The sequence below is a fragment of the Pan troglodytes genome, chromosome X (genome assembly GCF_028858775.2).
Source record: "Pan troglodytes isolate AG18354 chromosome X, NHGRI_mPanTro3-v2.0_pri, whole genome shotgun sequence".
Taxonomy (NCBI): domain Eukaryota; kingdom Metazoa; phylum Chordata; class Mammalia; order Primates; family Hominidae; genus Pan; species Pan troglodytes.
In genome coordinates, this window is record NC_072421.2 from 50,729,331 (window position 1) to 50,757,164 (window position 27,834).

General features: G+C 40.2%; 1 protein-coding gene across 4 annotated transcripts in view; it reads right to left on the minus strand.

Moving 5' to 3' along the window:
- Window positions 1-27,834, minus strand: part of SHROOM4 (shroom family member 4) — a 250,223-nt gene that overhangs the window by 128,937 nt on the left and 93,452 nt on the right. For all 4 annotated transcript variants that reach the window (XR_010154763.1, XR_001714036.3, XR_001714035.3 and 1 more), the window contains exon 2: window positions 2,152-2,303. Coding sequence is in view for 1 of the 4 variants with exons in the window: in XM_016943400.4 (XP_016798889.1) it covers window positions 2,152-2,303 (152 nt within the window). In the remaining 3 variants the exon portion in view is untranslated. The remainder of the gene's footprint in view (window positions 1-2,151; window positions 2,304-27,834) is intronic.

Sequence of the window (27,834 nt, forward strand, 5' to 3'; positions counted from 1 at the left end):
AGAGCTTTTTTTTTATTAACACGTAACAGTTATACGTGTTTCATTCCTAATAATGAAATTAGGAAAATTGGGATATCCATCACTTCAAACATTTATCTTTTCTTTATGTTGAGAACATATGAATTCTTCTCTACTAGCTATTTTGAAATATACAATAGATTGTTAACTATAGTTACCCTACCAAACTATTGAACACTAGATCTTATTCATTCTATCTAACTGTATTTTTATACCCATAATCAACCTCTCTTCAACCTCCCCACTTCCCAGCTTCTAGCAACCACCAGTCTACTCTCTATCTCCATGAGATCCCTCTTTTCAGCCTTTACATATGAGTGAGAACATGTAATATTTGTCTTTCTGGGCCTGCCTTATTTTACTTAATGACCTCCAGTTACATCTGCGTTGCTGTAAATGACAGGATTTCATTCTTTTTATGGCTGAATCATATTCCATTGTATGTATATTCCCCATTTTCCTTATCCATTCATCTACTGATGGATTAGGTTGATTCCATATCTTGTTTATTGTGAATAGTGCTGCAATAAACATGGGGGTGCAGATATCTCTTTTATATGATTTCCTTTCTTCTGAATATGTACCCAGCAGGGGACTGCGAGGTCATATGATAATTCTATTTTCAGTTTTTTGCTAAACCTCCATACTGTTTTCTATGGTGGCTGTACTATTTCACACTCCTACCAACAGTGTACCAGGATTCCCCATTTTCCCACATCCTTACCAGCATCTGTTTTTTTTTTTTAATAAAAACCATTTTAACTGGAGTGAGATAATATCTCATTGTGGTTTTTAATTTCCCTGAAGATTAGTGATGTTGAGCATTTTTTCATATGCCTGTTGGCCATTTGTGTGTCTTCTTTTAAGAAATGTCTATTCAGGTCTTTGCCCATTTTTAAGTCGGATTTTTTTTTTTTTTGCTATTGAGTTGCTGTGTGAGATTTTTGGTATTGAGTTTCATAAAGGAAGGTGGGGGCAAAATCTAGAGCTATAATGTTAAATGCCATATATGATGAATACGAAAAATAACCCATTGACTTTGACAATTAGGCAATAATTTGTAGCTTTTGACAGAGTAGTTTCAGTGGAGTTCTGAGGGTCAAATTCTGGCTGCAGAGGGTGGAAAGCTAAATGGCAGGTGGAGAAGTGGAGATAGTGACTATAGACTCTTCCTTTGAGACTGAGTATGAACAAAAGGAGAAAGACGGGGCAGGAGCCAGAGGGAGAAGTGAGATTGTGGGAAGATGCAAGATAGAAAAACTTAGGTGTGTATATACGATAAAGAAAAAAAAAAACAATAGAAAGGGAGAAGGCTGAGCTCCAATAATACAAAGCAAAGGCGCAGCAGCAAAATGAAAGAAAAGCCATGTGGAAAGTTCACCAATAGGCAGATGCTTTTGGTGGTAGCAGAATGACTGTGCCCAAATATGTCCTTCCCTTCCTTCTGCTTATGCCACTGCACTTACCTGCAATGTCTTCCTCTTCTGATGGTTTATTTTTCAAATTATACTCACCCTTTAGCTTAAATTCCACTTCCTCTATGAAGTCTTACCCTATCAATCCCTTCTGCAGTGATCTCTTTCTCTAACAGCAATTTTTGTCTGAACAATCCATTTGATAATCACACACAAGCCTTTATTGCCTTCTTTAAAAATATACTGCTACTTAGTCACATGTGTATATTTTGTCCCCTGCTAGACTGTGCAATCCTCAAGGAAAGGGTTTCTAAGAGTTTGCTACAGCCTCCATGGCTGTAGTAGGGGCTCTTTAAGTCTCCATTGATATGTGGTTCAGGAATGATAGTGTATTATAAAGAAGGAGATTGAAAAACACTGGATTAGGTAGCCCTTTGGTATATAATGAGTAATTTAGTCCTCTTTATAGCAAATAAGGAAACAGTCTTGCAGAGGACAAATAAATATATCCAAGATTATGTGTCTATGTGGCAGTGCCAGGATTTGAACCAAAGGCTCTTTCTCCTGTGCTATTCTGCTTCAGTTGTCTGCAAAATTCTATTCAAGTGAAACACCTCTTTCCTTTATAATATTGATAGAGACATGACTCTATTGAGCTTTATTACCAACCAAGTTTCAGTGGCCTCTGCACCTTACGGAGAATCTCCCTGTACCTTACCTCCTGACAATCAGCTTGAGAATCCGGAAGGAGCCTTTGATGAGAATGAGGGCCTCTTGGCGGGAGCCATATAATGGAGTGCCATTGATATTCACCAGCTCATCACCAGTCCTCATCTTCTGGGACAAAGCTGCCTTGCCTCCATCTTCAATCTGTGTTGCAGAGAACAAAACAGAAAGCAGGTAGTGAGATGACTTTCTCCCCAAAATTCTACTTGTTTCTTCCAACCCTGGAGCCACAAGAAGTACTGGGGAATGGCTCCAGGCAGCTCCTGGGAGTAGCTCAGGAGCTGATCACAGGTCATTATTTACTGAAGGCAAAGTTTGGGCAAACCTTTGAGGAAGGAGGCAACATGGAAATAATGCAATCCCTGACTGGAGGAATGAGCAGTCCAACTGGGAAGACTAGAACTTCTAAATACGAAACTGATGCTTGGAATGAACCCTACTATGTGGCTAAAGCAGCAGTGTGGCCTACCAAAACGTGCAGACAAATTAGAGCCAGAAGAGCTAGGCTCCATCAAAATGACCTTTGGTAAGCTCTTTCCTATCTGTGGGCAGGCTTTGAAGTCTGACAAACGTAAGTTTGAATCCTGGCTCTGCTACTTCCTAGCTGTGTGACCCTTAGGAAGTTACTTAACATCTGTGTCTCAATTCCCTCCTACGTGACATGTAGATAACAAGACTAGCTACCTCACAGAGTTGTTAGTATAGTAAATATCTGAGAACAGTAAGTCCTCAATTAACATGAGCTCTGATTATTATAACAAGGGAGTTGACTCTGAAGACCTGGAAAGTGGCTTACAGTTCAACATTCTGTGAGTAGAATGGCAAATTCAAAAGATACAAGTAGGTACAATGTAGCTGCTTCTTTATCTATGTCTCTTCAACATGTGCCCAGCACAGTGCTTCTAGTGTCTGACACACAGTGAGCATTCAGAGAAAGCTGGAAATATGGGTATTTACTGTTCCAACACAGCCTATAGAATTTCCACTAACCAGGGCAATCTGGGGAAGAAGATTGTCAGACTGAGGGGTATTGAAAGCAAAGGCAGAAATAATAGCCACTGGGGCAGGCAAAAGCAAAGCAAAGCAAAGCAGAATGTCTCTGGGGGTCCTTGCTTATGGCTAATTTTATACATTCATTTTTGTTACATTCCTTTTACCATGAAAGTGAGTTCTACCTATTAGAACATCAATTCCATCCATGATAATCCATGAAAGGAGTCATCTCATCCATCCATTAATCATTCCTTAAGTATTGAATCACATTTCTATTATGCACAGGACAACATGCTACATGCTAGAGATATAAAAATGAACAAGGCTCCTAATTTCTAGCCTCAGGGGCAGAAATTAGTTGTCTACAGCTTGTTTATCAACTAAGACGGTCTGGTAAAAAAGGCTCCAACTCACTGATATAATCAGGAGTTGTTTTTGTTTGTTTCCAGGGAAAGGGAACTTAAGGATAATTAAATTGTATAGTCCTTAGGGGATGGCAGATTCTAAATGGGGCAATTAAGGGCTGGTATTCACTGGAGGTATTTTTACACTTCTACTCTTGTTCCAATCTCTCTCTCAGTCTTTTATAATGTCTCCTCCATCTATCCCCACACCATGGAAGTTATAATATTGTTGAGCTTTAGGTTGGCCAGCTCATGTGCAAATTTGGCAGATGAGACCTCCTGAGTGCAGAGAAAAAATTAAGTTCAGGATTTTTTAAACTCCATCGAATTAATTGAACTTCTGAGTTAAATCACAGAATGTTATTACATTTATTGCTGCTAATCCAACTTTTTTTAAAAAAATTAACCTTTGTCTGACAAATCATAGGTTAGCCAAGTGACATTGAATATATATGCCTTTGTTCCGGTACCCGGGCCACACTCAACACCAAACAAGCCAATATTGGTAAATGGGGAACAACTCTAAGCAAATTAAACAGGATTACACTCTTATTTCCATTGTCATTATCATTATTACTTCACAGTCACTGCTGCCTGCCGCCAAGAAAAAAAGAGAGAGAGAAAAGGAAAGTGCTGTACTTGAATTTCAGAAGTTCTATTTGAATGACTCATTACTTTGGCATCCATAGAAGGCCCTTAGCACCAGTCAGAACTTTCAACAGGGATCAGCCATTTGAAAGAGTTTCCCGAGGCTAACAAAGAACCACAAACAGAAGTCTAACTAATGAATGCTAATAGATTTTCCCTGTTGATGTACATTAGTCTTAATTCACTCTACCCATTGTTTTTAATTCATACAACTTAATTATCCATATTACTGTTACCCATAGCAAGTCTTCCCCTCAATATGTATTAAGTACCATCTTTCGTTAATTAAACACTCTGTTACAGCAGCAAGATCTCTGTTTATTCTAGACCAAAAGATAAAAGGGGAAACCTTTTAAACTAAAATGCTTAATTATTGCTGTAGCAAAAGCTCAGGCATTTGGCATTCCTTACTGCTCCTTCAGCTGCCACTATCTGAGTCCTTGCACAGACTCCTTCTTGGACTACAGCATCAGGCCAACTGTTCATACCCCTTTTTTCTGTTCCATGCCCCTTCTCAGTCACCAGCATCCTCCTCCTTAAGAGATATGTTAAGTGAAATAATCCTACTTTAGTACAAGTCTGAAGATGCTCAGACAAAAAGCCAGCAAATTTTGGGTCCCCAGCATAATCCAAGAGTTCAGAAGGGTCCAGATCAGGAAGTAAGACTCCATTTGGTTGAAGATCCCTTCAACTATATCCCAGACTAGCCCTTTTCCAGACCCAGGGTATTTACTGAGCTGTGCAATGGACTCTATACTCTTCCAGACTTGTTGGTCCTTTTTAAATTACTGCTCACTGGTCTTTCTCCCCACTCTACCTCTAGATTTCTGAGATCTAGCACGTCTTCTATTTATTGTTTGGCCTCCCTACAGCCAGTTCTGTAGGTCAATGTCTCAGCCACATATTTGTTTATATGGAAGACAAAGCAGATGTTCATGTTTCTATCAATAAAAAAAGGAAAGGAAGGAAGGAAGGAAAAATGAATGAGAGGAAGGGTGAAGGGGGATGGAGGGGCGAAAGATGATATGCATATACTTCCGTAAAAGGTTTTGTTTTCCCCTTCCCACCTTCCTCCTCCTAACTCTGGCTGGGGCCCTGGAAAGGTGTGAATCAACAAACTTGTTGAAATTAACATACCTTGTTTGAGGGGCTGTATAACAATATATGATGCTATCCATTCAGTAAGCTTTCCAGCTCTTCCTGAATCAGACCTTCAGGGTGGCTTTCTTGTTTCAGTTGAAGTGTTGTGAATTCTCAGATTAGACCCAGATGCATTGGAATGTCGGTATAAACACACATCACAAAGCTCAATGTAAACGATGGTTAACTTATGTGTCATTTTGGATTACCCAAGTGATTGCTGGGCTAGCAGTGAGTGGCCCAAGTAATTGAAAATTGATTACATAGAGGTCATATAACCAAAAGCCAGGTGGTGCCTGGAAAGCTAGGAAGAGCTGATTGACTTTGGACAAGTCCCTTTCCCTTCTTGCAGCCTCTCTTCTCTTACTGGTAAAATGTGTAAGAGGGACTGACCAGATGATCTCCTGGGGCTCTGACAGCTCTGGGCCTTTTCAGCTCTGACATTCAGTGACCTGTGAACAGTTAGCAAAGTCATGCATTATCCTTCTGCTGACACAGATAATCTCAGCTTTTTGTCCCATTGTACTCTGCCTTCACCCATGTTTTACTCCTTCAAAATTGACTAATTAACATCCATCTCTCAATTCCCCTGGTCTTTATCCACTGTTTCAGAGTGGTCCACCAAGGTTGGAACACTTAATAAGGCCCAGTCAGGACACTGAGAGAAAGAGATTCCTGAAGCCCTATTTTGTGCTAATGAGCTAGCAATTTGGAAATTTTTGATGGGTCTTCAATGAAGCATGAAGTACTCTGATAGCTGTCAACAAAGTGACAAGTTGGCCCCTTGAGAGTAAAGGCAAACAACAATTGACTTAACGGCACTTGCTGGCTTTCTAGTAGCTTTTATTTAGTCAGATACTAACAGATACTTGCTTGGGTCTTTGAATACATTTAGGAGATGAAAAAGGGAATAGAAGAATTATTAAATCAGGTTTATAATTTAAAAATGCATTCAGAGGAGAAACACCATCTGCAGCAATAACTGACAGGTACTGAACACCTATTACAGTAGTGTAAGAGCAGCATTAAAAATCAGTGACATGATTGTGAATACCTCTGCCTGCTACAGGAAATTTATTGGAAAAAATGGGCATCAACTGAAACTTTCTTGGTCAGTTCCAAGAGCTTCTGGCCAAATTACCAGCCCATACTGCTACCTCCACCAGCTTGTCTATCATCTAATGAAGGCAAACAACATAATTGTTTAAATTGATGTGTTTGTTTGTTTTTGTTTTATTGTTTTTGCAAATAGACAGAAAAGATCCACTCAGAATACTGTAGTCCAGTTATTTAAAGAAAGAATATACCTTTTGAATATCTTTTTAGCATCTTAGAAAGATTTTCAAGTTTTTACTAACACTCCAGGCATCCGTTCATCAATTTGGCCTTTTCTGGGAAACGAATAGAAAAATGTAGAGCTAGGGTTAAGCTGGCTTTGGGAAGTTTAACTATTAAGAAGTAGGAGCATCAAAGAATGAATAAAGTGCTTGCTCATTCTGAAACTTAGTTTGAAATCTTAAGCAAACCACAGGTTGGGGGCTGTTTCTAATCTACCCTCTTTTTCCTTGTTGGTATCTCTTAGAATCTGATCATGCTAGGAGAAATTAATCAGGGTTCCCTGGACATGGGAGATACAGGCTTTCAAACCTCGGCAGTCTTCTTGCCATGGCTTTCAATACCTAACTTGTCTCTTTCAGCAACTTCTTCCCTTAAAAACCGCTCTCAAATTTCCGAAGCAGTCTAGATTAGAAAACCAAGAAACTCTGTTCCTAATTTCATCTTCCGTACTTTACACCAGTTTTCCAAAAGGAAAAACAGACAACAAAAACTTTTCAATGAGAATTGAAAAACAATAACCAATTAAAAAGATGTAAGTAGACCTGATTCAAAGGAGTAATCCCTATATGTGGACAGAGGGAAGAGGTGTACACCAAGGGAGAAGCCATTCTTTCCCTCTACCAGCTAATAAGCAGATGCCCAAATCCTACAAGGAGCTGCCCCAGAGTATAAAGCTCTGTGAATCAGGCCCAAGGGCTCCCCTGACCTTGAGCCAACGGAACTATGCGCTGTGCCCCACAGCATGACCTAGCCCAACAGACAGCTTCTTCCTCCCCAGCTGCTTAATCACCATCTAGTTTACTAATCCTCACAACAAAGGCCGTCTAAGCTCCAAATCATTAAATTTCCCTGGGGATTAGCTCCAGTCAAATTCTAAGCATCTTTGCCAAAACTCAGCCCAGTGCCATCAGCTCTAGGAATTTGGTGGTGAGGACAGGGGAGGAAGACTCAAGAGCACTGTCCCCTATGTCAGCAACCAAAGGCAAATTTGTCTTTGCTCCTACCAAGTCAGATCGTCCTGCTGTCTCTATAAGTCTGGTAAGGGGAGACAAACGTGACGGCACAAGAGTAAACTGAGGGTTTCTTACATTGCTAGCAGATATGCTCACTGGGGCTCTGTCAACTCTAGCCATTTGTTTACACTGAAGTGTTCTTCTGACATTAATGCTATCAGTGTTTGTGACAAATGTTAGTCTTTGGTGGTATAGAACAATAGTGTTCAGAATGGGGTACATATATCCCAGGCTGTGTACAAGATGATCCACTGGAACTTCTGTTTATATATCTAAAAAAATTTAAAAATCAAGCTTTATTAATATATAATATTGGTGATAATAAATTAGATCATCCATAAATAAAATTGTGTATACTGGGGACACATACTCAAAACATTTTTACTGATGTACATTTTTACTAAAAATGTTAGCTGGATTACAGACCCAATGAGAGGACTAAAATCATAAGGCTTTTAGAGAAAAACATGGAGCATATCTTTGTGAACTTGAGGTGGGCAAAAATTTTTTAAGCAGGATGCAAAAGGTAGTAATCATAAAGGAAAGAGTGATACATTGGAGTTCATCAAAATAAAAAAAAATCTTCAGCTCTAAAAAAGGGAATAGACAAGCCACAGACTGGGAAAATATTCATAATACATATTACCTGACAAATGACTTATATCCAGAATATTAAAAGAACTACAAATCAATAAGAAAAAGGCAAATAGCCAATTAACAATTGGCAAGGCTTGAACAAGCACTTCACTAAAAAAGATAGCCAAATACCCAATAAGCATCTGAAAAGGTGCTCAATATAATTCTTCATTAGGGAAATGTGATTTAAAATTATAGTAAAATGTCACTACATATCCACCAGAATGGCTAAAATGAAAAAGACTTAAGTATTGGTGAGAATGTACAGCAATTTGATCTCTCTACGTTGCTGGCAGGAGTATAAAGCTGTACAACCATTTTGGAAATCTGTATGCCTACTCTCAGATCCAGCAATTCCATACTTAGAGACTCCGAAGAGAAATAAGTGCACATGTCCATAAAAAGATTTGATTGTTTGCAGCAGCTTTATTAATAATAGAAAGTAGGAACAACCCAAATGTCCTTCAAAACATACACATACAAAAAATGACATGCTATACAGCAGTCAAAAAAAAGCAATATATGTAATAAAATGAATGTCTAAAAGATTATGTTGCATGAAAGAGACCAGACAAAAACAACACATACTGTATGATTTCATTTTATATGAAGGTAAAGAAGAGAGGTGATAATTTGAAAAAATGGTTAACTCTGTACTACTGATTGTAAAGGCAGATGAGCATAATTTTTGGGGGGTGCTAGAAATGTTCTACATAGTTATCTGGCTGCAGATCATATGGGAATATACATAACTAAACATTCATTAAGATTTGTGCATTTTACTATATGTAAATTATTCCTTAATTTAAGAAAGAATTAAAAGAATAATTAGATCAGATTCTAAGAGATACCAACAAGGAAAAAGAGGGTAGATTATGGGGGCAGTTTCCCCAATGCTGTTCTTGTGATAGTGAGGGAATTCTCACGAGACCTGATGGTTTATTCTTTATTCTTTAGTCTTTAATTCTAGACTATTCAGCTTATATTTCTGAGGTAGGCACCAAGACTCCAGCATCATTTTCACATACTCATAGTTTTAATCAAGGCAAAACATTTCTCTTAAAACGTTAGCCTTCACAATAGGGCTATAATCTATGAATCTACCCATTGTTCCTGTCTGCTTTGAGATAGTATTCATCCTCCCTACCTCTTAGAAGGTAGAGGATTTCAGTAAAAAATGAAAATAAAGACCAACACTTTATTTTACCAGTTGACAGGTACAGGTGAAAAGTCTTAATGATTTGATTCCATTTTTAATCTCCAGCCAGTTTTTGTCTTGACATATTATAAAAATAGAATCAATTCCTTATCCAATGTTGGAGCCATCTACTGCTACTCCTCTTGTCAATCTCAGATATGTTTCTTTCTTATGGTCCCCAGAGTTCATGTCAATCTCAGATATGTTTCTTTCTTACAGTCCCCAGAGTTCGTGACACCTACTCCTAGAAGCTGAACTTCATCAGGCTGTTGTCACACAGGCAACTAGCCTTTCCTCAGGCACCATTACTGTCCCTGATATGGTTAGGCTCTGTGTTCCCACCCAAATCTCATGTTGAATTGTAATCCCCACATGTGGAGGGAGTGACCTGGTGGGAGGTGATTGGATTATGGGGGCAGTTTTCCCAATGCTGTTCTTGTGATAGTGAGGGAATTCTCATGAGAGCTGATGGTTTTAAGTGTGGCACTTCTTCACGCTCTCTCTCTCTCACCTGATGCCATGTAAGACGTGCCTTGCTTCCACTTCACCTTCTGCCATGATTGTAAGTTTCCTGAGGCCTCCCCAGCCAGCCATGTGGAACTGTGAGTCAATTAAACCTTTTTTGTTTATACATTACCCAGTCTCAGGTAGTATCTTTATAGCAGTGTGAGAATGGACTAATGCAGTCTCTTTGTTAGATTGCCTATGTTTCTTGACTGTCTAATAAGATATGAATTTCAGTGATACAAATGATCAGAGAACCTTGCAAAGCTGATGTGGTGGAGAGAGTTCAGGGAGAACCAGAGTGGAACAAACCAGAGGAATGAATATGGTAGAGTGCAAGCGAATTTGCTCGTGATTTCCAGAAGCAGTTGTCAGCAACAGAGTTTACCCTTGTATAGCATTAAAATAGTCTAGGACAAACCAGAAAGTCCATAATGTCCTCCAGCATTAAGAGAGCACTGTGTACAAATCTAGCAGGTGAGCCTTAGGAGGCTGAAAAGACCAACAGTCTTTTACCTACCGCCTAATATAAAAACACTATAAAGAGGACATATCAATTCATTGTCATTTTCAAACTGTGCATTAATACTTGTAAGAAATGGCCAAATTAAAACAAGAGGTGTGTTAAATTCCACCAGACTGTTAGAGAGTGATGGGAATAATTCTACTTGGATTAATATAATCTTTATTTCTTCAGTAACAAGCCATTGTTGATGTGAAAACTATTTTTCAAGTTGATCAAAAATGCCTTTTTAACTTGCCTACTGAATGTGAATGAGTTAGATACAGTCTTCCAGCCCAAGAGGATGTGATTAACTATCTGGAATCTGAACCATCCCAAAGCCAGGTTCACTCAATAACTCACTGCTGGTTCTCTAAAGCCATTTATTTATAATCCATTATGCAAAAAGCCAAAGACAGTTTCTAAAGAGTACACATAGCCAACATTAGTCATTTCTGACTGGAAAAGGACCCAGGGACTAAACACCCTTCGGGGTAGGGACAAAAGGCTGCCTCTGGAAACTACTAGGCCTGCTTTGCTGCCTGAAAACCACTTGTCCAGCTTACTAGGAGCCTGTATACCCTCCAGCAGATGTGGACGAAGGGAGAGGGGGTTTGTTTTCTATTTCCCGGAGGTGGGCACCTGCATGCCACTCCCAGAACATTATTTGACCCTGCCCAGGCCCCCTTTCCTTGGCAGTAATTTTAATCTCTGGTCTCCACTTAGACCTCTGACCAGTGGGAGATGGAGGAGGAGAAAAGAGATTTAACTTCCTCTTACCCTTATGAATAACTGCTACCAAAGCAAACAGCTCCCAAATAAATAACCTACCAAGGCATACATGTATGTTGCAAAAGCAATAATAATAACATCCTTTACTGAGCCTAGGATAGATCCCATTTTATATTAAATCAGCACACTTGCTGCTGCTTTCACATAGTGCTACAAATCTGGGAATAAGTGAGCCATCACACAGTCTGTTCCAAGCTACTGTCCTGTTCACATCATGACTGAGAAATGACACACCATCTCTTTCCTACTCAACAAAACGTGCCAAATAACATAAAACAAAACTGAGTTTCCACAACTGAAAAAAAGGAAAAAAAATGCACTCAATTGCTTATGTGTTAGTGGCGGGAAGGGACTCTTGCATCAGAGATTATTTCCTTTTGCAATGACAGGATTAGGTTGAGAAGAAAATGCAGGAGGAAGTGATAGGCATTTGAGTTCAAGACCTGGAAAATAAATAAGGCAAGCAATGTGAACGCCATTCTCTCTGATATCAGACCTGCTTTTTAAGTTAAGGCTGGATAAAAAAAGAGGACCAGATTTTTAGCTTCAGTTCCTGCTCATTCTCACTCTTCTAACTTTAAACAAGAGTACAGTCCTGTCCCTTCTCCTATAAAGGTTGACCCCCTCTGATAGCAGACTCCACAACCTTGGCACTGACGGTGTTCCTCACAGCCGAGGTCACTCTGGTGCTTTTCCTCCTCCCTCAAACTTTTTCCAACCCTCCCTACACATTATCTTTTCCACTCCCACCTCTCCCTGCCCTGCCAACAAGGCATTTGAGCTCGCCTTTTCTACTTCATCTTCCCCTTCTCCCCCCTACTCCACACCTAGACCCTCTCCTTGGGTTTCCTATGGGCAAACTTCAAGCCCTCCTGTCATTAACATCTGGTACTAACATTCATTAATTAAATCAGACAGACCAAAGAATGATTTTTACAATGTAAACAGCAGCAGATCAGAAGCTCTACATGATCTGGCCATGCATGCCTTTTTGACCTTATTTCCCACAACCTCTCATCCTCTACACACACACACACACACACACACACACACACACACACACACACACACGTCATACCAAACTTTCTGTTCTTCAGAGAGGTCAAGCCCATCCCTATCTCAAGATCTTTGTACTTACTATTCTATCTGTTGAGAACATTCTTCTTCTAGATCCTACATACCTCCTTTTATCATTCAGGTGTCAGCTCAGATCTTGCCTCCTCAGAGAGGCCTTTCCTGACCAACCACATAAAGAATGTTCCTTCTCTTCTCTACCCACATCTCATCACTCTCTATCACATTACCTGTCTTATTGTCTTCATAGAATTTACCACCATCTTACATGATCTCACTTATTTCTATGTATGTTTACTTGCTGTCAAGATACATTATAGTGTGGGAGATAGTCAGTGCCTTTATACAGCTCTGTCACTGGCACCTAGGAAAATAAATGTCTGTATTGAACACATTGTAGTTGCTCAACAAATATTTGTTGAAATTAGAATTAAAAGGGATCTCAGGATATCACCCTATTCATTTGACTGATTCTGGAGAAGTAACAATATTTTCACTTTGTTTTTCATGTAACTGAGGTTCAGGGATATTATATGACTTGCCCGGGATAGAGCATCTATTAGGTTTAAGATACTTTCTTCTGCAAGGTTGTGACAAAACCTTTTGGATTTCACGGGTATATTGCTATTCATGATCCTTAACTAGCAATACAAAGAGTTCTTGCTAAAGAGACACTCTAAACTTTGTAAAAAGCATTATTATTGGCTCAGAATATTCCAGAATAATTATCCTTTGAGCTAAATATCCCATTTGTCACGAGGTGCCCCAGGGTGAATGTTAGACTCTCAATTTAGTGGAAGGAATGGAGCCTTTAAGGAAACTGAGGTGTATGGCAATAATAACTTGTATCCAGATATGATTCTCCTCAGTTTTTAACATTCTCTGCCTTAGGAAGTTAATTTAAAACACACACAAGCCCTCACAAACAGACCATGAACAGTGGGATATTTAACTACTCCCACCATCTGGGAATTCAAAGTAACATCGACTCCACCTTCGTGTGTACAGACATTACAACAGGCTCTTTCAGTTCACCATCCCTGAAAAATTTAAGAGCAAATCCAGATGATGGGCATAAACCAGATTCTAATTTGATTTAGTGCTTCGTTAACCAGTGCCCTCAGACCCCCAAAAAGTATGTGTGGGGTGGGGGGAACCCTCATCAATGTCCAAATGAGTTTGCCCTGACCCAATTTCATGCGACTATAGTTCTTTCCTTAAAAACCATTTGTTCAGTGGGTTTAGTATTTTATACCTCTGTGAGTTAGTGATTATACCTTTTGTGAGGCTTTTCATATAAACAAATTCACAAGTCAGAAAACAAATCCTTTGTCAAGCCAGGTTTTCTGATTGGGATTTAGAAAATATGGCCACCATGATATGGCTTTAAAAAGTTTAATATCTGTAGCATGCATTCAGTGCTAATGGACAATAAGTGATAGTGAAGTTTTGTCAGGTCTGATTCAGATTACCTGTGGCTGCTGTGAGTTATATGGAATTACACAGAGTTTAATGGTTCTCTGGCAATTTGCCTTGGCTCAGGGCCAAGGCAGCTAATGCTTCAATCAAACTGCTCTCCCCACCCCCACCCCAAGACAATTTCAGTTTCTAAGTCTTGAGTGTATCTGTGATGAAGCCTTCAGTGACACTCTCATACAAATGCCAAAGGGTTTTTTTTTTCTCTGTCTCTTTCTCTTCCTTCTTCTTTATGGCTGCATATATTAAGTGCTCCTGTAGCTTTGCTGAGACAAACTGCCTGGCTGGTGCTTATAAAGAGAAGAGCTTTTAAGGTTTGATTAAAACAGAGGAGCCAACAGTCAGAAGATGAGAACAGGACAATATCCCTTTTCTCTGCAGTGCCATCAGATATATCCAATTCACCCTAACATGGGCCCTGGACCCACCCTGCAGGCCAACTTAAGGCAGCAGCCCTCCCAAATCACTTGAGTAATCAAAGAACATATCCCATCAAAGGCAGGTAGCCTGCCTGACAGAAGAATCCCATGCATGGCAAGTTACCCTCCTCTCTTTTAGGAACCCAACTGGCCCTGAAGCTGGGATTCTGCCACAGATTCCTGGCATCACTTTTGCATAGTTGAGACAGTGGACAAAGGCCAAGTGAACAAAGGCCAGAAACGTCCTCTACAAACTTGCAAAAAAGGCATGTACAACTCTGAGGTACAACCGTTCTGTGGATAGCAAATATTCTGGGTCCAAACTCTTTCATCAATCGCTGTTCAACCCTGTCCCCTCAACCTCTCCTAAAACCTCCAGTGGTGCTTCAGCACTAGCACCTCCTGCTATTTAGCTAAAGTGACTCCTAGACCTTTTGTCCAACTGATTCCAATGTCACATTTACTGGCTATTCTAGAGAGAATGCTCATTTTAAGAGACTAGCTGCCATAGAAGCAGCAGGAGGGAAGGGCAGAAACCACAGGATTCCTACTTTGCGCTGATTGCCACTAACTCATTTCAGCTGCTAAGGGGAGGCCCTGTTGGGGGAGCCAGGAGAGGAAATGGGTTCCATGTACAGTCCACTTTAAATTGTTCACAATTGCGTGCTCAAAAATAGTCTCTACTAAACATTTAGCATGCCCATTAGCACAAGCCATAAAGCTTTAGGCTTTGCTGTACTGTTCGCCCAGGCTGCCTAAGCTGCTTTCCTATGGCAAAATGATTAAATGGTTGGCAAGTCAGATACATGCAGGAAGGATAAAGGAGCTCCAAGGATGGTTAAACCTGGACCCAGGAAGAATGGTTTAATATGACTTCTAAGCACATAAAAAAATTTAGAGGGAAGGACCAGCTGTTCTCAATTTTGATTGAAAGCAGAGCAAAGGAAAAGAAACTGACATTGCAATGAGAAGGACTGATATTAGCAAGAAGGAAGAACTTCCTGCCAGGCAAAATAGGTAAATGTTAGACTGAGTGGTCAGTCAATGAAGGTTGTGGAATTTCCTTCTTTAGAGTGGCTCTTCTCTGCTATTTCTGTGTGGTCCTTCCAGAGGGGTGGGGGACGGAGGAAAGAGAGGCAGCCAGAGGTCCAATTTAGTCCCTTTCAGCACTCAGAATCTCTTATTTGCAACATTCTGGGATCTGTAACACGGTCACTGGGACACTTGAAAAGAAAGAAGCAACGAGAAGCTTGCTGGTGATCTTAAACATTTAGATTCTCCCCAACTTTCTATCCCTCACAATGAGCCAAGCTTTTGCCCTGGCCCCCACAATCCCAAGAAAGCAAGCGAAGACTTGCTTTTGGCTCCACAGGGCCCCTAGGCCATGCATATGGGAACAATATTTTCTGAACCCAAAAGCAGAACATGGTCTGACAATTATATTTATGAGGACAAAAGGATAGAATATGTGAAATCAGAGCTGTCCCAGGAAATCTGGGTGTATGGTCTCCATAGCCACATATTATCTCTTCTGAGGGTCCCAACACAGAAGGGAGTTAATTAAAACTATGCCATGTGGTTGGGGGCCTAGATTCTTTCCCTGTATGCAGCAAGATCAGTTAGGACTGTGAAAAGATAGGGTCATAATAAGTCCAGTACAAACTGAAATTCCTGCTGTGCAGGTTGGAGAAAAGGAGTAGTCTATGTGACTTTCCTAGAATCTCTTCACTCTAAAATGTAGCTGGAGCTAAGGGACATGCCTGTCCTCACTGAATCATAAATAATGCCATATTTATAGAGGGGAAGAAATGTGTCTGGCACAAGGGATCCTATTTATACATTCATTCATTCAGTCCTCAGAGCAGTGGTTCTCAAAGTGTGGTACCTGGACCAGTAGCATCAGCATCTCCTGGGAGCTTGTTAGAAATTCAGGACTCACCCTAGGTCAAATGAATCACAGACTCTGTGGGTGAGGCCAGTAATCTGTGTTTTAATCCCTCCAGGTGATGCTGACGAATGCTACAGTGTAAAAATCTCTGAATTAGAAGTCCTCCTGGTGATGCTCACATTGCCAACCAGCAACAATAATATTAACCAAAAGAATCAAAGTCACAGGCATGTTTGGTAGGGGCAGGCACTAGCCCATCAGTATCTCTGCTAATTTAGCCTATAATAACTCTCACAGATTTCTCAAACAACTTAAAACTACCATTCGACCCAGAAATCCTACTACTGAGTATCCAAAAGAAAATAAATTGATCTACCAAAAAGACACACTTGTATGTTCACTGCAGCACTATTCACAATAGCTACGACATGGAAACCACCTAAGTGTCCATCAATGGTGGGTCAGATAAAGAAAAGGTGATACATATATACCATGGAATACTACGCAGCCACAAAAAGAATGAGATCATGTCCTTTGTAGCAACATGGATGCAGCTGGAAGTCATTATCCTAAGCAAATTAATGCAGGAACAGAAAACCAAATACCACATATTCTCACTTATAAGTTGGGAGCTAAACAATAGGTACTCATGGACATAAAAATGGCAGTAATAAACACTGGGGACTACCAGAGGGGAGAGGGAGAGGGACGAGGGTTGAAAAACTAACTATTGGGTACTATGCTTAGTACCTAGGTGACGGGATCAATTGTACCCTGAACGTCAGCATCACGAAATACACCCACGTAACAAACCTGCACATGTACCTCCTGAATCTAAAAAGTTGAAATTATTTTTAAAAATGTATACACATATAAAAAATAAATAAAAAATATCTCACAATTCCTGGGTCATGGAATAGTCTGAATCTTACTACACACCCAATTCCTTGAAGCCTGGGTTTCAAAGGTAACTCAGCCTGTCTGCTTTGATAAGATTCTTTCAAATAAGCCAAAGTCCCTTTGGGTTTTTCATCTAAATCCTACTCAGGCACACACACTCCTTTGAGTATTCTGTGACTGTTTTCGCCCTTAGCCTTGATCTAAGTCTCAAGGAACTGACTAGAGCTCACTCTAGGACCAAGCCAGGAACATTTTATGTTTACCAGCCTTATTTTTAATTTTAAACAAACACAGATGAAAGAGTCCCTGCTGTAAAGAACCACCACTTAATGCTAGCCCTTATACCTTAGTAACATTAAATTAAAATAAATTACAACAAATAGTCATTGTTTCACCTCAGTTTAAACCGACAAAGTTAACTGCTGCAATCAATGGGCAACCTTTCACAAACATTTGCTGAAAAGGAAAAGAAATGCTTCCAGGTGAAACTTATCAAAGTGAAGTGCACTGAGGACCAAATCTTATTGTATGCCACCTGGTTTTCTCCCAAAGCATCAGTCAAGGAAAGAAAAGAGATCTCAACACAGCCTCCCAGTTAGAATCATTGACTTCTAACCACCAACAGAGATGCTGGTTCAGGTAAGGAAGTTACACAGCATGGTTAAAACCAACACACATGAGGGGAATTTCTGGGGTGATGGTAGTGTTCTATACATTAATAGAGATTTTGGATACACAAGTGCATGGGATGTCAAAACTCACCCACGTCAGATTTTGTATTTCATTGTCTGTAAATTTTACCTCAAAAGGAAAAGAACACCTGTAAACAAACATTGAACTCTAGTAAATAATACACGTGCTGAAATTTTAGGGGGACCTGCACTGATGTCCTCAATTTACTTGGAAATGTATCAGAAAATAATACTGATGAGTGAATAGAGAAAATCAATACATGAATAGATATGAAACAAGTATAGCAGGAATAGATTAGTAGAATCTAGGTGATGGGTATATATAAGTGTTTAATGTAAAATTCAGCTTTTCTGTAAATTTAAAACATTCTGTTATAAAATGTCAGAAACACACAAAAACAAGTAAAAAATTTGGATTTTTATTGTCCCACAGACCTTTCATTGATGTATGCATTCCAATATGCATGAACTGAAATCGTACTATGTGCAAGGCACTAGATCATATCCTGGTTCTGCCATTTAGTGACAGTGTGACCTTGGGCAAGTCACTTCACCTCTCTGAAACCTGTTTCCTTATTTGTTTAATGGTGAGAATAATAGCACCTACCTCCCAGGGTGGTTATTGTTGAAATTACACTTCAATTGCTGACCACCTAATGAGAGCTATATTGAGTAGGGAACTCTCAATTAAGTGCTACTTGTTCCTCTCCCCTGTGGGATCTGTAGGGTCTCAACTATGGAAATTCTTTTGTGTCAGCTTCAGCTTGATTGCTGAGCACTTTTTGTTTCTTGAAAATTGCAGCCTGGGCCACGACCTTATATTATGGTGGGTATATAGCGTTCATATGTTTCAACTGACTCCCTGACATTCAATTGAGTTTTGGTTTTCAAACTCCCCTTTGCAAACAAGAAAAATTAGAAAGATTACCCTTCACAGCCTCTGGTAACCATCCTTCTACAACACGGAGACTATAGTAAATAGTAATTTCATTGTAAATGTTAAAATAACTAAAAGAGTGTAACTGGATTATTTGTAACTCAAAGGATAAATGCTTGAAAGGATAGCTACCCCATTCTCCATGATGTGATTATTTCACATTGCATGCCTGTATCAAAACATCTCATGTAACACATAAACACCTATTACGTACCCCAAAATTAATTAAAAATAGAAACTTTCTGAAAGGAGTATAAAGCAAAATTTAAGCAAGAGATTAAAGCTGGAGTGTGGTCTAAGGTAGTTCTGCCTACAACCATTTGAACCCATGGTGAAAACACTTGACTCACTCTCTTGCTTACCTTCTCTCATAGTTCTGACATCTTTTCCAGCTCTGGGATGACTCCCCACAAAACGGAATCCTGTCATTTGGAAAACATGCTCAACCCTTGTTGGTTTCCTTTTCAGTTCACTTCCTGAGAGGATTCTCTCAGCACTCTTCCCCTTGATGCGTATCCCATCATTCACTAATTGGTATGAGAGAGGTGAAACAGTCTGCTTTTCAAGGGTAGGTGTATGCTCCTCTGCAAGGGGTTGCGTCTGGCTTCTCTGAGTCCCCTACCTGGTTTGAGGTAACAGGAAGGTTGACTGTTCTGCCAGGAAAGCACTGCCAAACTCTGGGTCTGGGGAAGCAACTCGAGAGCAGGCAGGCGGGTATCCACCCCAGGAGATAATAAAGCACAGCAGAAAAGAAACCTGGGCCTGAGAAGCTGTCCGGGAGGGTTCTTTACGAGCCTGTTTAACAGCAGAGCTCTATGTAGCACAGGAAATCATGCACCCAAAGTGCAGCAGACTTTATAGTGGTCAAACCTAATCAGGCTATAATTAAGGCATTTTAGGAGGCAAAAAGTCTTTGGCAGCAATGATGTCTACACAAGAGAGTGATGTCAAGCAATTATTTGTCACTGGGACTCAACATCTAGCCCAAAGATTCGGGGCAGGCACAGTAGCTCATGCCTGTAATCACAGCACTTTGGGAGGCCTAGGTGGGGGGATTGCTTGAGCCCAGGAATTTGAGACCAGCCTGGGCAACATAGGGAGGCCCTGTCTCTAAAATTTTTTTTTTAATTAGCTGGGCATGGTGTCATGTGCCTATGGTCCCAGCTACTCAGGAGGCTGAGGTGGGAGGATTGCTTGAACCTACCTAGGAGGTTGAAGCTGCAGTAAGCCATGATTGCACCACTGTACTCCCACCTGGGTGACTTGTCTCAAAAAACAAAAGTAAAAATAAATTTTAAAATAACCCTAAGGTTCACCCTGTCCTCACAGTGCCACCCACAGTACTGATGGGATTGATTAAACTAGCACTTGAAAAAATGAAAAGATTGCTTTATTTTCTTCCATTCAACGTGTTGTCTCTTCACTGTTTATTGCTTCCTTTGTTGTGCAGAAGCTTTTAAATTTAGTATGGTCCCATTTGTCTATTGTTGTTTTTGTTGCCTGTACTTTTGAGGTCTCAGCCATAAAATCTTTGCCCAGACCAATGTCCTGAAGAGTTTTCCCTAGGTTTTTCTCCAGTTATTTTATAGTTTCAGGTCTTATGTTTAAGTCTTTAATTCATCTTGATTTGATTTTTTTATATGGTGAGAGATACAAAAATCATTTCATTCTTCTGCATATGCTTATTGAGTTTTCCCAGCACCATTTATTGAAAAGGGTGTCCTTTCCCCACTGTATGCTGTTGGTGCCTTTGTCAAAAATCTGTTGGCTTTATTTATTTATTTACATGGCTTTATTTCTGGGTTCTCTATTCTTTTCCATTGGCCTATGTGTCTGTTTTCATACCGACAGCATGCTGTTTTGTAATATAGCCTTGTAATATATTTTGAAGTCAGAAGGTGATGCGTGCAGCTTTGCTCTTTTTGCTAAGCATTGTTTTAGCTATTTGGGCTCTTTTTTGCTTTCATACAAACTTTAGGATTATTTTTTCCAATTCTGTGAAAAATATTTGCAAACTATTCATCCAACAATGGACAATATATTGTATATTTCAAAGTATCTAGAAGAAAGGACTTGAGATGTTACCAACACAGAAATAATAAATACTTAAGGTATGGATACCCCAAATACACTGACTTGAACATTACACATTATATGCATGTAACAAATATTCACATGTACCTCTTAAATATGTAGAATATTATGTATCAATAAAAGAAAAAAAGGAAAAAACTGGACAATGGGGTGGGAGATTCCTTTATATTTAAATAATGTTTACTGTTTTTAAAATGCACTTCAACACTTTTAAATTATAACTTTAATTTACAGTATGTTAAGATAGCAACACAGTATAGGAGAGTGCAACTTTTAATGATAGGATATGTGAAACTCTGTAGTCAAATAATCCTTCCTGAAAAAGTTGATACACCTGCCCAACCAGTTATTAGAGGCTCAATCTTCTGCAATTCCCAGAGGATATGCTACAGAAGATCATGAAGCTTCAGAGAATACTGTTCTGCCAATGAAGGTCCATGTTCAGAGACATTTTGAGACCCTGTTACATAGAGAGGCTTAGTTTTCAGACTGTTGATTAGAAGCTCTAGGGAACATGTGCCAGTTAACCACAACAGATGGAGAGGAGGGAGAAAAAAGTTCATTACACTGTTGTTTACTCATTGTTTTCTATAGACTCTACCCCTTAGTGTGTCCCTAAAATACAAAATAAGAAGGCTGTTTGAGGGCTTTGCTTATATATGTTTCTATGTTATACAGATTTTTTCATATCCCTCTTATTGCTTGATACGCTCCTGACATTCTGCCTACCCCTTCCCTGTGAAGCCTGGTTAGGTTAGTAAGGCCTGTGCACTCCCAGAGCACTCTGCACACACCTCTACTCTTGTGTTCACTTACCAAGTTGTACTGAAGTTGTCTGTTCATAAGTCTGTGTCCCCTGCTCTACTGGGCAGGGGGTCTCTCTCATACCTGTGTCCCCAACACCTATGGGTGCTCAGTAGATGTGTGTTGCACTGTTTGGGGAAACTTAAGGTTAGTACCTAGGTTTTATTTTAAACTTTCAATCTAACAGTGCCTTTTACACAGTAGGTGTTATGTCTGATGATAGTAATTTTTAAAAGGCCTCAGAAAACAAATAACCTGATTAAAAATGGGCAAAAGATCTGCCAAAACATTCCTCAAAAGAAGACATGGCAAATGGCCAGCAGGCATATAAAAATATGCTCAACATCACCAATCATCAGGGAAATACAAATCAAAATCACAACGAGATATCACTTCATGCCTGTTAGGATGGCTACTATCAAAAAAACAAGAGTGAAGTGTTGGTGAGGCTGTGGAGGAAAGGTGGTGATTAGGTGCTGTGGTGAGGCTTGCACAGCGGTGGTGGGAATGTAAATTAGTACAGCCATTATGAAAAACAGTATCAAGGTTCCTCAAAAAATTAAAATAAAGCTACCCTATGATCCAGTCATCCTACTTCTGGGTATATATTCCAAAAAAAAAAAAGGAAATCAGTATCTTGAAGAGATATCTGCACAACCATGTTCATGGTAGCATTATTCACAATAGCCAAGATACTAAGTGTCCATTAATGGATGAATGGATAAAGAAAATGTGGTAGATATATACAATGAAACACTATTCAACCTTAAAAATGAAGGAAATCCCATCATTTGTGGCAACATAGATGAACCTGGAGGACATTATGTTAGGTGAAATAAGCCAGGCACAGAAAGACAAATACTGCATGATTTCACTCATGTGAGAGCTTATTAGAACTATTAGAATCAAAGGGTAGAATGGTGTTTGCCAGGGGTGGGGGCAGATAAGCAGGGGGAAGGGGGTTTGGGGAAGATATTGGTCAAAGGATACAAAATTTCAGTTAGACAGGAGGAATAAGTTCAAGAGATGTACAACATAGTGACTATAGTTAGAACAATGTATCATATTCTTGAAAATCACAGAGATTTTAAGTGTTCTCACCACAAAAATGACAGGTATGTGAGGTAATGTATATTTTAATTCGCTCAATTTAGCCATTCCACAGTGTTTACATATTTCAATACATCCTGTTGTACACCATAAATATATATTTTTATGTCAATTAAAAATAATTTTTTTACAAAGGTTTCAAAGGTATATGGCACCTTATGTGACTTACCAAATGTCTTCACATTATTTCACATGACCCCCTACCAGCAGCCTGTTCAGAAGCAAGTCAAATATTTTAACAACTGCCATTTGATACATAAGGGAATTGGCTTGGAGCAATTAACTGACTGTCCAAGACCACACAGCTAATATGAACTCAGTGGATACTTTGAATCTACCCTATTGTTTTCCAGTGCCCATGTTTCTCTCCTTTTTATAAAGATAGAACTGAGAAACTTTGACACCTATATGGTTTCCCGGACTTACTTGTTATTAGGTTCCTCTCACTTCAACTGGAGAACAAAGTAATGATTTACCTTGATACCCGCTGACAGTCATTATGAACAGCTGAATCAACCAATCTTAAAGCCTGCCTCTTCCCTAGAATTCTTGTTATGTGAGATAATACATTTCCTAATTGTTTAAGCCAGTTAGAGTTTGGGTTTCAGTTACTTGCAGCCTAAGTCGTACCTGACGTACGATGCCTGCTTCCCAGGAAGACTAAATTTCTTAAAGATAGGGCTCCAGTCATTCTCCCAGTCTGGCCTTCTCTACAGCACTTCCAGGCTGGCTCACTACAAGGGACTATTCTTGTAGGGGTAAGGGGGATCCATCTCAGAGAAAGGGTGCCAGAGGATTTCCTGAAATGAAAGTTAACTTGTTGCTGAAGGGACCACCAGTTGTAAAGCCGTGGTTTTTTTGTTTGTTTGTTTGAGACAGAGTCTTGCTCCATCACCAGGCCCGAGTGCATTGGTGCGATCTCAGCTCACTGCAAGCTCCGCCTCCCGGGTTCAAGCGATTCTCCTACCTCAGCCTCCCCAGTAGCTGGGACTACAGGCGACCGCCACCACACCCAGCTAAATTTTTGTATTTTTAGTAGAGACGGTGTTTTACCATGTTGGCCAGGATGGTCTCGATCTATCTCTTGACCTCGTGATCTGCCCACCTCGGCATCCCAAAGTGCTGGGATTACAGGGGTGAACCACCATACCTGGCTTGAAGCCATGTTAATTGGTTGCAGCAGAAGCCAAGCAACCAAATCAGAAGAGATTTAATGTATTCTCCACCTCAACCCCACACACCAGTGTCTCTCTTGGCAGTGCTGGGAGAGAAGGGACAAGAACATTTACATCACTTCCACCAGATAGTCCTTCAGCCCACTTAAAAAGACTGCAAGCCAGCATCTCCCCAGAAGGCAGCAGTCTCCAATTACTCACATTAGGGCAGCAGTTTTCACCCCAAATCCCAAAAGGCTTTCCAGCACTGTGGGTAAGGAAAAGTTCCAGAGAGATGACTTTATGTCTCAGTTCCATTAAACATTCATTGTGTGGCTGAGATGTACTCTTGGAATACTTCCATTTCCCCAGTAATAGAATGGAAATAATACTTGCTCTTTCCCTCCCTTCCAAGGACACTGGAAATGTGAATAACATTCATGAGGTCTGCAAGAAGACCAAGAAAGTGCCCTGCACCAGGTTCAGGCCTAGATCCTGAAGGTTTTTAAAGGATTACAAACAGAATGGCTCCATCTACCAACATCCTCTATGATAAGCAACAAACATATACCGAGTGTCCACTGTGTGCTGGGTCCAGAGCTTGGCTTTGGGGCTACATTGGTGAGGAAGCCACTTGTCCCTACTCTCAAAGGGTTCCCAGTATTGTGGTAGAGACAGGCATATAAATCCAGATGTGGAATATGATAATTTCAATTTGCTGATATCTGTGTGGAAAAGTTGTGAGAGATAAGCTGGAAACATGCGTTGGGATGAGATGAATCATGAATGCAAAAGTAATCCTAAACATATATAAAAACCAGTATAGCAGCAGCAGCACCAACAAAGCAGAATAGATGCAGGTCAGTGCATGGAACAATGTCCTCCAGGTCCCTTGCTGTGCTGGGCACTAACCCTTTAGTGGCTGGGTCCAAGAGTTGGGAGGGGCAGCTGGGGCAGCAGGAGGGGTCTTGAAGAGGCTCAAAGAAGCAGCTGGTATCAAAGGATCCCATAATTTTAACAAGAAGTGTGGTCATATCAGTGAATACTAGTTAAATACAGCCCTGCTTCTATGTCATGTGAATGAGCATGAGTGCTACCTTGTGGTCATCCAGGAGCCCCAAAATGTCATTGGGTTGGAAACACACTTTAGCAGCAGTGTGGAAGATGGGCTAGATTGGGGCACCATGAAGTCAGGGAGATAAGTAGGAAGGCTTTGTAATATACCAAGGAAGATGGATGATGTCCTGAATTACTGAAGTGGCAGGCCCAAAGATGATTACATAAATCTCCATTTCTATAGATCTCCTTGGTTCCTAAGAATTCTCCCATCTTTTTATTCTCATGGCTACAATCTCCTAGGCCAATGCAAACTTACACACACACATGCATGCTTGTGTGCAGATCCTGCTTCAGTATGTATATTCAACTAGTGGCTGGCAGGCTGTAATTATGGCAGGCAAGAGGCCTGCCAAGAAAAATTCATTCAAATACTGAGGTCATCCTATTCCCAGCTGCAAGAGAGTGGCTACGGTATAAACTCTGCCTTCATAAACCCAAACTATATTTTTGGATAGTCTTCTCTATTTTTCCAAGCACAGTCACACAATTATCTCATTTGTTCTCTTAACAATAGTCCTAGGAGGTCAGTAAGGCTGATATTATTTAGCTCCAATGTAGAGACGGGAAAAGTCCTTCAAAGAGAAAGGACTTGCCTAAGGTCATTCACAATGAGTCAGTAGTGACTCTACGACTAAGATGCCTTCTACTTCTTGGTCCCATGTTCCTCTCAATCTTTTCCATATAACCTCCTTCAGATACAATTTCAGGTCATTTTTGTTTCCACCTCCTGCAAACTAATATTCATTCTATCTATTCTAATAGTCATTTCTAAGAGAATTCTGTGGATAAATCAGAGTCGCCAATTTTATCTTCCAAGTCCTTGCTCAGGTCTCACCATTCCCTCCAGGAAATTTTCCCTGGTAACTATAGTTCAGTAACCTCAACCCCTTCTTCTTTAAATATTTACTCTCAGTATTAATGTGTTAGTGCTTTATGCTCTCTTGTTGTGTTCAGATTACTCCATCTGTGACTTGTCCTTTTCTTCTCCCCGCCTAGCACAAGATTTGGCACATAAGGGAACACTTACTAAAGTGTTGTTAATGTATGGCTTGATCCATTAAAGCCTAACTCTGGCATCAGACTGCCTGCAATTTCCAGTCAACAACAAAGCACTCTGAATATATGTGTTTGTGTGTGTGCACACATGTGTGTGCGTGTGTGTCTGTGCACCACTCATCTAGTGACCCTGAGGGTAACTAACTCAATGCTGTCAAAATGCAGCATCAGCACATAGTTATTTTACATTCCAGTAGGAATTGAAGCAAGGAAACTTTTCTCCCTAATTTTTTCAAAATAAATATTGCTCTGGTTCCAAATGGTATATTTTTGACATCTTGTGTACATTTCTGAAATAGAGTCCAGATGAGAAACCAGCTAATGTGTATGTCCATTCCAATCTGAGAACAGCAGATTCCCACTCATAGGCAATTTTGTTTCTGAAATCTCAATTGCAGAAAAAAGACTAGGGGGAGCATGTTTGCAGGAAGGGGTAAGGCCGACATGAAGTGACTGCTAGACAATCTGAGGCTTGGGGGCAAGACAAGGACATGGGGAAGAAAAGAAGGGGATGTGAAAATTTCTTCCCTCTCCTCTTATGATTGCCCACACAGATTTTTAAGGGACATGAATGGGAAAGCAGCTGATGGCTGCTCCCAACAAGGCAGGATAATTGCAAAATATCATTTAGACATGAGGGTGGCCAAAGGCAGGTGAACCCCAAGAAGACAGGTAAACAGGCCCCAGAGAACACCATCCACTTGGTTGTCTGGTCAGAAACTCCTCCTTAGAGTCCCCAGCTGAGAGTAAAGGAATCATTTTTCTATTTCTTCTACAACATACAATATTGCCCAAGTACCTACTATGTATTAAGTACTGTGCTTGGCACTTACCAATATAAACCTTTTTGCCTTGTAGTGATTCATACTCCCATTTTACAGATGAAGAAACTGAGAGATAAAGTCTTTTACTCACCATCCCATAGTGTGTCTGACTCTATCATGTAGGTTCTTTCCATTGCACAACTCTGCCTTCCCAAGGTATGTTCAGTGAGATCTGGTAACAAGAAGAAAGCTGAAAACCCCTCCCTAGCAAGCCTAAGGTTTCACAGAGGCACTTAGTCTTAAATGAAGAGTGGGATTATAACCTAATGGAGAAAAAGATGGAAAGCGCATTCATTCCTGGCTGAAGGAATAGCAGATGGAAAGGCACTGATGTGGGGAAGAAAAAAAAAATGTTCAAGAAAGTATAAATATTTTTGTGGGATCACCTGAGGGTGAGGACAGGTGATAGAATATGAAGCGAGAGCAACTAAGGCCAGATTATAAAGGGTTTCATTTCATATGCCATGTTAGGGAATGTGGGTTTTCTCCTGGAGATGAGATAGACTGGAAGAGAGGGAGTACTGATATCAGATCTCTGATCTCTGTTTTGAAAAGATCACTGTGGCACTGACTGCATGCAGGGACACCGAGCCAGGAAAATCTGGCAATAATCAAGGCAAGAGTCAAGATGGTGAACCAAGTGAGGCCTAGCTCAGAAACTACTGACTCCAGAACAGTTGTTACCAGAAAGAGGTCTGGATTCAGACCCCAAGAGAGGGTTCTTGGATCTTGCACAAGAAAGAATTCAGAGTGAGTCTGTAAAGTTAAAGCAAGTTTATTAAGGAAGTAAAGGAATAAGGAATGGCTAATCTGTAGGCAGAGCAGCCCTGAGGGCTGCTGGTTGCCCATTTTTATGGTTATTTCTTGATGATATGCTCAACAACGGGTGGATTATTCATGCCTCCCCTTTTTAGACCATACAGGATAATGTCCTGATGTTGCCATGGCATTTGTAAACTG